The sequence below is a fragment of the Phocoena phocoena genome, chromosome 15, assembly GCF_963924675.1.
Source record: "Phocoena phocoena chromosome 15, mPhoPho1.1, whole genome shotgun sequence".
NCBI classification, from domain to species: domain Eukaryota; kingdom Metazoa; phylum Chordata; class Mammalia; order Artiodactyla; family Phocoenidae; genus Phocoena; species Phocoena phocoena.
The window spans coordinates 36,419,245-36,429,657 of NC_089233.1; the positions used below are offsets into that span (position 1 = coordinate 36,419,245).

The window sequence follows — 10,413 nt, forward strand, 5'->3', positions numbered from 1 at the left end:
CTTGGATTCCCACTTGGGGAGCTTGCAAGCCCAAGGCTTCAGGTCAATTGTGTGGTTACTTCTACAAGGTGCTGCAGACTGTCAACTTAATTTTCTAAGAGCAGTTAGTTCCCTAGAGGATGGTTACCCTAAACCCCTCACAAAGAGGGAGACCAAAACTCGACAGTGAAGTGGAGGGCATGAGTCCAAAAGAGGATCAGTTCCTGGGCCTCCAGTCATGAATACGATGCTTATTGCAGAGGACAGAGGATGAGCAGATCTCCACGTTGTCCCACTGTTCTCCCATAGTCTGCAGAGAGTTAACAGCAGGTACACATTTTTATAAGCAGAAAAGTTAACACATACAGAAACATAAAGAAGGCACTCATTCCTGTAAAATTCCATTCTTCTCTCGAACAATTCAGTATCAGCACAAAACAATCAAATGCATAACTGCTAGACTAACTTACTCTAGATTGTAAGCATTTTACAGAATGCCACATTTCTAAATGTAACTCCTTCAACATCTTCTGAAATGTTACTGTAGCAAGTGTTCAGAGAGCAAAAACAACACAAATAGCATCATAAATATGGGACAAAAGCAGGCTGTGCTCATGATAACACATAGAGGCTTCCTCACCAGGGGATTCCCCCATCGGAAAGACCATAGTCCCGGGGTTCTTGGCTTAGGTTAGGAGGATAAAGATAGGATGTGCTCCAGCCTTGAAAGTCATCTTCATGGAGTATTAGCCTCAAGAATAAATAATTCCTCTGAAAACTACTGAAGCGCAAGTAATACTTAACCTATGAAGAATAAAGAGAAACAAATTCGGTCATGAGATTGTGAAACTCAGAAAAGGAACAGGACAGAGCAAGGGTGTGCCTGACGTCAGCTGCGATGGGAGGAAAGGCACCCACAGTGGTAGATGTCCCTCTGCAGAGCACACTGTAGTTGTGGTCTTCTCTGCATTCTGCTGTGACCATCCTAAGAAACAGACAAGGGGCTATTGAGCCCCCATCCGGATAGGAGTGCTGCAGAATAATTCTGAGTGCAGGCTCTGGAGCCAGACCACCTGGATCCAAACCCCAATCTCCTAATGAATAGCCATGGCACTTTGGGCAAATTACTTAATCTTCTTGCCTTGGTTTCCTCATCAGTAAAATGGGAATGATGTTAACAGTACCTACCTCAGAGGTGCTGTGGGATCAAGTGAGATGGTCCCCGTGATGGGCCTGGCATTAGCAAGTGTTCGAAAAATGCCTTGTCTCCACCTACCAACATCCCATGCCAGTTCTAACAACTGATCATTAGATAAACTGTACAGCACAACACAAAAGCTCTACATTAGTGGTTTTCCCATCCTAAAGCAGAAAACAAGTATTCTGATATTTAAAACACTGCCTTTTCCTTAAACAAACAGATCTACCATATCTGAAGTCCATGGGATTAGTAATAATGACAATAACTATTCCTTCTGGAAAATGCCTCTGCTCCAGGCTCTGTTCTAAGCACTTTATAGGCATAAATTCATTTAATCCTCACAATGGTTCTATGAGTTAGGAACTACTATTAATCTCATTACACTGATAAGGAAACTGAGGCCTAGGAATGTTAGTGACTGTCCCAAGGTTACACAGTAGGACGCTGCAGAGCTGGGACTCCAGTCTATGGAGTCTAGCATTGGGGCTCGCTTCTGTAATCCAGCAGCTGAAAATATGCCATCCTGTACCCTTGGGACAGAGGCTTACTCCAAAAATGTCTTCTCTTTTAAAGAATCTGAAAACTGGAAGGAATCTCAAAGTCCAGGATATAATATATAAAATCAGGAGTATTCTCTTACCTCCTCTGGAATTAAGATTGCCACCAGCTGACAAAGCTGACTAGAGGGAGCTCAGGTAACAAGACTGCTTATTGAACTTATGCTCAAGGCTGGGTAGCACAATAAGATTGTGATGGAAAAGATGCTCTTACCTCAAGTGGCAAGGGCTCCTTGCTGTCATTGAAGCCATGATCAAAACCAATTCCAGTCAATACGTAGAAAGCTTTGGGATCCTGAATTATGTAATTTTCAAATGAAGGTACTGAAGGATAGCCTAGAACTACAGAGAGAAAAATCCAGTTAGTGAGTGGCTGGTGGGAAGGCAAATGCTGCCCAACTATCCTCTTTCTACCGAAGGAGATATGGTCTTGCCAGCTTCTCAACTGAAGGATGGAAACGGTCATTCACTCAGTCCTTCATTCTGCAAACAAATGGACGCATCTTATGTAAGATGCCCGGGGCTGTGCTAGGCAGTGTGAATACAAAGTCAAATGATAACAGCCTCAGGCTCCGTGGCATTCTGAAAGCTCTTGTATTCGAGTTCTTCTTAGCTAGGTCGCACTTAGGGCTACAGTACACAGAGCACAATTCTTGTCCATGTTAATGAGGAAATTATTGCTCCGTTACAGCCTTCTCTTCACGGTTATAACAACCAAAAGTGGAAACAAAATCATAAAGAAATATAGCTGCTCTGATGAGAGAAGTAATTTCTATAGTCAACTGCCCTCACATCTGACTGACAATTTAATACAGGATCCTCCTTGAAAATAATTCTTTCTCAGAATGTTGAAGGTGTTACTACACCATTTAGCATGCAGCGTTGCTGAGTGTAATGTGTGATTTCCTTGTAGGTAACCAGAAGCCAGTGAGACTTCTATTCCTTAATCTCTGGGTTCAGAAACGTCACTAATACATGTCCAAGTTTCCTCTTTTTTGTTCCCCTGCTTGTAACTAGTGAACCCGTCCAAGGTGGAAATGGTGTTCAGAAATCTTTTCTATATTATTTTGTTTTCCTCCCCTCATTTGTCTCCTTTCTTCCTTCTAGAAATCCAAGTAGATGAGGTGGGACTTCCAGACCTGCCCTTCATGTCTAACCCACCTTTCATACTTTCCATTTCTTTGTCTCTTTGCTTTACATTCTCAGAGGCTTCCTTCACTTTATCTTCCCCATCACCAACAGAACCTCAAACATGTCCATTCTATTATTTTCATGAAAGTTATTTTGATAATCGTTTTTAATTTCCATGTCCTCTTTCTGTTTCTTTCATGGTTTCCTTTTCACAGGAGTCCAGTTTCATTTTGGAGTGGCAATATTTTCTCAAATGTCTCTGAAAATACTAATGAGAATTTTTTATTAACTAGATTAAAAAAATAACCAGGGCATGCACATGGTAAAACTTTGAATGATACTAAAGGTTAAAAGGTGAAGCATCATTCACCTACCATTGGCCCCCAATTCCTTTATCATGACACAATCTCTTTAAGCCACTTTCGTTTGTATGTTAAAAAAAAAAATCTATGACTTATGTTTTTGGCCATGATGGAGTAATGGAGATTGAATTTACACTCCTACCACAAATAACAAGAAAACTGGACAGGAAAGAAAAGAATCAAGAATCAGACAATGGACAATATGTAGCACAGCATTACGATTCCTGAGAAAAGAGAAACAAACAAGGTGATGACTAAGATTGCCCTGGTTTTCTGTCTGGAGGCACATTTCAGACCATAGAATAGGGAGGGGAAACCCAAGTGGAATGCAGCTACTTGGCTGCATTGACAGAGATTAGAGTTTGAAGAGTCTGAAATGGCTAAGAGTTGCAGGGCAGAGTTCCCAAGAGAAGAAGGCTGTGCTGGGAAATCACCCTAGAAATCTGGACAGAGGACCCCTTTAATGAATACTAAGATATGCCCTGCCTGAGCAAACAGAAGTATGAGCTAAGTGGTGCCCAGAGCCCACATAAGACCAGGAGGCATTTGAGTTCTGACCAGCCAGTGTGGACAGTTCCTGGTGATCACCTGAGGCATTCAGAAGAGTCACACCTCAGTAATGGGATAAATTATCTTTAAAGTAAAAGCTGTTCCACACCTTCCCCACAAAAAAGGTTAGAAGTCTTGATAGACTTTTTTTTTTTTTTTTTTTTTTGGTACACGGGCCTCTCACTGTTGTGGCCTCTCCCGTTGCGGAGCACAGGCTCCGGACGCGCAGGCTCAGCGGCCATGGCTCACGGTCCTAGCCGCTCCGCGGCATGTGGGATCTTCCTGGACCGGGGCACGAACCCGCGTCCCCTGCATTGGCAGGTGGACTCTCAACCACTGCGCCACCAGGGAAGCCCTTGATAGACTTTTTGATGAGACTGAACTTTAACTTTCTAGCAGAACAAAACCCATTCTTTAAAGGAAAACAACCACTTGATCCACGAAAGTTGAGACTTGATCCAGTTCTCAAATTGTATGATCAAGACTTCATTTTGTAGATAAGTTCATTTGTACCCTTTTTTTGGATTCCACATATAAGCGATATCATATATTTGTCTTTCTCTGATTTACTTCACTCAGTATGATGGCGGGGGGAGGGGTAAACTGGGAGATTGGGATTGACATATACACACTACTATATATAAAATAGATAACTAATAAGAACCTGCTGTATAGAACAGGGAAATCTACTCAATACTCTGTAATGGCCTATATGGGAAAAGAATCTAAAAAAGAGTGGATATATGTATATGTATAACTGATTCATTTTGCTGTACACCTGAAACTAACACAACTTTGTAAATCAACTATACTTCAATAAAAATTTTTTAAAAAATGACTTTTCTTTCTCTCCCTCTGTATTACTTCTTTGATGTCCTAAGATGGTTGCTAGCAGTCCCTGGGACTAAAACTTCCCAGTTCAAGTTCTGAATTGAATAACAAGGGCCCTGTCTCTTAACCTTTCTTCTTCATTTTGTCAATTCATCTCTCTCTGTGTTGTACTGTGTTGTGAAAATTTCCTTCAGATCTATCTTCCAATTCACCAGTTTTACATTCAGCTGAGTTTTATACTCTGATCATTTTATTTTTCACTTCTGGAAGTTCTGTTTGGTTCTTTTTTTCCCCCTCACACCTGCTAGGTGACTCTTTATAGTGAAATGCTATCTATAAATATTTTCAGGTTGTCTTTTATTTCTTTAAATCTAGTAAACATAGTGATTTTATAATGTGAGGCTAATAATTCCATTATCTGAAATATTTCTGGTTCTGTTTTTGCCATCTATTGTTCATACTGATCTTCGTCCTTGCTGTCTTGTTTCCTGGTGTGTGCTCATTGACCGTGATACATTTGTGGCCACACTTCTTTGAGATACAGAATCACAGCGTGTTCCTCCAGAGGTTTACATTTGCATCTGGCAGTCGACATCTCACTCCATAGTTTGACAAGTTTTCTTTGGACAACCAGGTGATGTGAATTTGAGCTACAAATCCCTGGGACGGGTGCACCTGCTGCTGTGCTCAGTTCGGAGGCAACTCTCCTCAGAGCCCCTCAGGAGTGGGAATGAGGTGTGTTTTCTTCTGGCTCAACCTTACACTAAGAGTACAGGCATTTGGGATCCCAGCTCTATGGGGAGATGGTCTCCTGTGAGACGTCCCTCCTGAATGAGGCTTGACTTTTTCTTCTTTCCCTCTGTGCCTTACAAGGCTTGAAACTACATCTCAGTTCCCCCTCATATGATGCAGTTTTCATAAGAAGCAGTTTGAGGACTCCACTGACCTCTCCGGGTTCTTTCCTTCACCTAGATTTTTTCTTAAGAAAAGTATCTAAGAATATGGAAATATTTTAACAATACAGTAAATAAAAAGTAGGTTACAGGGGCTTCCCTGGTGGCGCAGTGGTTGAGAGTCTGCCTGCCGATGCAGGGGACACGGGTTCGTGCCCCAGTCTGGGAATATCCCACATGCCGCGGAGCAGCTGGGCCCGTGAGCCATGGCCGCTGAGCCTGTGCATCTGGAGCCTGTGCTCCACAACGGGAGAGGCCACAACATTGAGAGGCCCACGTACCGCAAAAAAAAAAAAAAAAAAAAAGTAGGTTACAAAGAGTTCATACAAAATGATCCTATTTTTATTAGAAAAAGGGCAGGAAGGGTGTATGTGAGGTTTTGAACAGCACTTGTATCTGGGTGATAGAATTATGAGTAAATTTTCCTTTTATCCTATATATGGGGTTTTTGTTGTTGTTGTTCTTTTGTTTCCTTAGCCTTATTTAGGTTTCTGTTTAAACACACACATATACATACACACATATTTGGTTAAATTGCACAAAATAGCATACATAGAGGAAGGCATATGAAACACAAATGTTCAGTTTAATGAACAATTATAAAATTAAAATCTAAGTAATTACCCCTTGGATCAAGAAATAAAATATTTTTACCCAATGCTGTTTGTCTTGATGGTTCCTTACTGTCTATTTAGTTCTTTAATACTTTTAAGAACATGTTTAAATATTTATCCAGCATCTGTTTTTCAAAAAGAGGGTTGGTCCAAATAACCTAGTCTGCCATATTACCAGAAGCAGAACAGCAATAATCTTTTTCCCAGAAATTCCCAGGAAAAAATCTAAGTGTTTCCTTGAGTCTTACTGAGTTATGTGTCTTCCCTGGACGAATCCCTATAGCAAGGGGACTGCCAAGTGCAGACTGGTGTAGACAGAGGTTATATGACTCATCCTGAGCCCAGGGTGAAGTCATCATGGGCTCAGAGTGGGAGAGGGATCAGGCCTCCAGGGAGAAATAGGCTGTGCGTATATCAAAAGGGTCGATAGATGCTGTGAAGAAAAAAACCCAGAAGTCTACCACAGTTTGGAAGGGATCGTCAAACTATTGTTTGTCCTTACTTCTAGGGTGGAGGATTTGCTTAGGGGAATGGCATGAAGAGGGGAGTTTAACTTTTATTATCTTTTTATACTGTTTGAAATTTTCAGTGCAAGGAATTCTTGTATTTATTGTAAATTTTAAGATGCTTTAAAAAATTTTTTTAATTCCAGAAAAATACATCCCTAACAGTTAACAAAGAATTCTGGGAAGTGGGATTAGGGATGGGAACTTTAACTTTTTACATTAAACACTGCATTGTGTCATGTATCATTCTGTAATAAGGAGAGAGGGAGGAAAAGAAGGCAGAAAACTGTTTGAGGACAAAAAGTGAGCAAGGAAGGCTCCAATGGAAATGGCAGGGAGGTAAAAATAGATGAAGATTACAGTATCACAGCATTCAAAGCAGTAGAGAATTCCAAAGAGATGGATGAAAGCATCCCTGTCACAATGAGGACAAAGAAAAGAAGATGGGAAAGAAAGCACTGGAGTTGGCAATTAGCAAGGCATCTTTCCCTTCCTGATGTCTGCAAATTCTAGTCCCTTCCAATCTCTCTTCCAGAGAATAACCAGAGAAACCTTTTTAAAACAAATTACATTGCAGCATAACCTGTCTTCTTAAAACCCCTTCAATGGCTCCTTCTGCATGTAGAAGAAAACCCAAACACTCTAACAAGGACTGCAAAGCTCTGCATTATGTGGCTCCTACAGACATTTCAAACCTCATCTAACTCTCTCAACTTACTTCAGCTTCCCTTGATGACTTTCAGATCCTCAAACACCTCAGGGCCTGGCTACTCGCTGTGCCCCTGCCTGGATAGCCCCTGACTCCTGAAACACACCACCCTCCCATTTCCTATGGCTTGTTCTTTATCATCATGTTTTATCTAACTTATCACCTCACCACGGAGGAATTCTGGGGTTTTTTTCTTTTAATTTTGTAATCTCATATTTATAAAAGGTAACTGATTAGAATAATATTTTAGAATACTAGGCAAACATAAAGCACAACTTTCAAAACAGTAGTTCCCACACATTTTACCACTGAGGTCCTTTAAAAGAATTGTCTTCATTGAGTGGCACTCAAAGCTGAGAGAGGAGAGCTCTTTCTTTTCATGTTCTACCTTATATATTATTAGAATACCTTATAAAAACATATATTACAATTATAGGAACTTTGAAAAGTTACTCCATATTTTGAAAAATTTTATCTACCTAACTGCATTCATTCAATAAATATGTATTGAGTACCTACTGTGTGCCAGGCACAGTGTATGAACAAAACACACATAGTCTTCTGCCTTCACGGAGGTGGAACCTAGCAGGGAAAGGCAGACAATGCACAGGAAGCAGTGAGTGGCAATGTAATTAAACATTTATCAAAATGCTATGAACATATCCAATGGGATTCTGTGAGAGAGAAAAAGGCAGAGATGGGAAACCTACATTCCTAAGTGTCATTTTGGCTGAAACCTTAATGATAAGAAGGAGCAACCCACAGGAAGAGCTGAGGGCAAAACATTTTGTCAGAAGGGAGGAAAGACTCACAGATTCCGGGAATTGAAAGGTGGCAACACCACCAGTATGGGAGCCCAAGGAAGAGAGGAAGCCAGCAAGACTGAGGAAGGGTCTGGTTGACTGCCAGTGCAACGGAAGTCACTGAAGGAGCTGAATCGGGAGACTGGCCAGATCCCACAGATCTTTTAAAGATCTTTTTGGCTCCACGTAGAGACTGGATGAGAATGGGACAAGAAGACGAGGAAAGAGACCAGTTAAAAGGCTAATTCAGAAACTGGATGTTTTCTGTCTTTTATTAGTCAGAGACATATTATGACTGCAAGTCAGGATTAATATGAGATAACCAGTGTCGCTACAGTGAATTAAAAACAAATACTTAACATTTTAACTAGCTATGAAGCCTTGTGACATAAATATACAAGTCTCTTGTGCGTTGTGTGAAATAGTAACTATACCTCGTGAACTGGTTTCCCCCAACTACCACCTTTGCAGACTCTTCAGAATTCAGAGACCCCAGATTTGGAATCAGTATTGTAAGAACTCACAGGAAAAAACTTCAAACTATACTTTATAAAAATGCCCTCTCTATCCTTCCCGCATCTTTATGTCTAACCTTCAAACTCAACGCCAAAGGTTTTTTCCACACTTTCAGTGATACTCTTCAAAGTTTCACTTTTGGAAGGGATACAAACTAGTTGAAATCTATTTTTCAGAGGATATTGAATGAAGAATTCTGGCAGTGAAGTGATATCAATTGCACAGTAGTTGACAGGAGGTCTATTTCTTGGCAAACTACCAAAATGAAGATACATTACAATTGCAGAAAATAGTAATGGCATCAAGATTTCAAGGACTGTTACCAAAGTCTTTGGTTTCTAAAATAAAAACAAAAGCCGTATGTTAATCCAAAATAGAACACAAGCATTAAATGGCTACGTGGCAAATGTTCTTCCATTAAGAATGTTTTCAATCAACTTTACTTCACTAAAATATATATTATATATATAAATAAAAGAATGCTTTCATTTCTTCCAGCCTCCCTGTACAACACATGACAAAGAAAAAAACAATGAGAACTAGCTAGAAACATCTCCTTTTATTTTTTCTATAACAATGGCTAGAAATAAGTAACAATGATGCTACCTTCAATAATTAGGGCTAACAGAACTACTGTGGAAACATGGCTCATTTGCAGAAAAGGGCCCCTTTACAAGTAAAGTTCTTAATTTTTTCTTTACTCCATTATTAGAAACGAATTTAACTAAATCTTTCAGTTCCTCCCAAAGAGACTCACATTTTCCCTACAGATAACCATACCTACCTTTAAAATGAAATTCTTCCAGAGAAGAAGTTTTAAGTTCCTGAACATCGTCATTTTTCTAGCTGAAGAGGAGGGATCACCACTAGTTGGGAAACAAATGGGGCAAATATTATGTGTAACAAAAATGTTGAATTACTCTTTCATCCTTGAAAAGCTTTCTTCTCTTAGGCTTTCAGAACATCGCTCTGGACTACTTTTCCTCCTTCCTTTCTAGCAGTTCCTTCTCTTTTTTGCTGACTCCTCCTCCCTTCCCCACCCTCTAAATATTAATGTGCTCCAGGGCACCATCTGTGGACTCATCTCTTTTCCAGCGGCACTCACTCTGAAGGTGCTCTCACTCACTATTTTGGGTTTAAATCCATCTACATGATGACTTTTAAACTTTTTTTTTTTTTTTTTTGCGGTACGTGGGCCTCTCACTGTTGTGGCCTCTCCCGTTGCGGAGCACAGGCTCTGGACGCGCAGGCTCAGTGGCCATGGCTCACGGGCCCAGCCACTCCGCGGCATGTGGGATCTTCCTGGACCAGGGCACGAACCCGTGTCCCCTGAATCGGCAGGCAGACTCTCAACCACTGCACCACCAGGGAAGCCCTACATGATGACTTTTAAATTTATATTTCCAGCCTTGACCTTGCCTCTAACTCTAGACCCAAATGCCCAATTGCCTGCTTGCCATCTCCACTTAACCCATCAAAACGGGGCTACTCATATTTCTTCTAAAACAGATCATCCTACAGTCTTCCTCATCTCAATGAATGTCAGTTCCACTCTTTGAGTTACACAGGGTTACTGACTGTACTTAAAAAATATACCCAGAATTCAATCTCTTTTCACCACCCCTTCTCTTATCACCCTGGTCCAACACCACCTCATCTCTTGCCTGGATTTCTGCAAGAGTCTCCTCAGTGGTATCAATGT

The 10,413-nt window shown here is 40.7% G+C and overlaps 1 protein-coding gene across 1 annotated transcript in view; it reads right to left on the reverse strand.

Annotated features, from left to right (window-relative positions):
• LOC136135337 (ATP-binding cassette sub-family A member 17-like) overlaps positions 1-9,549 on the reverse strand; it is a 69,418-nt gene extending 59,869 nt beyond the window's left edge. Inside the window, 4 exon segments of the mRNA XM_065893229.1 lie at positions 623-783; positions 1,952-2,079; positions 8,788-9,049; positions 9,496-9,549. Of these exon segments, the coding sequence (XP_065749301.1) occupies positions 623-783; positions 1,952-2,079; positions 8,788-9,049; positions 9,496-9,549 (605 nt within the window).
• Between the last annotated feature and the right edge of the window lie 864 nt (positions 9,550-10,413).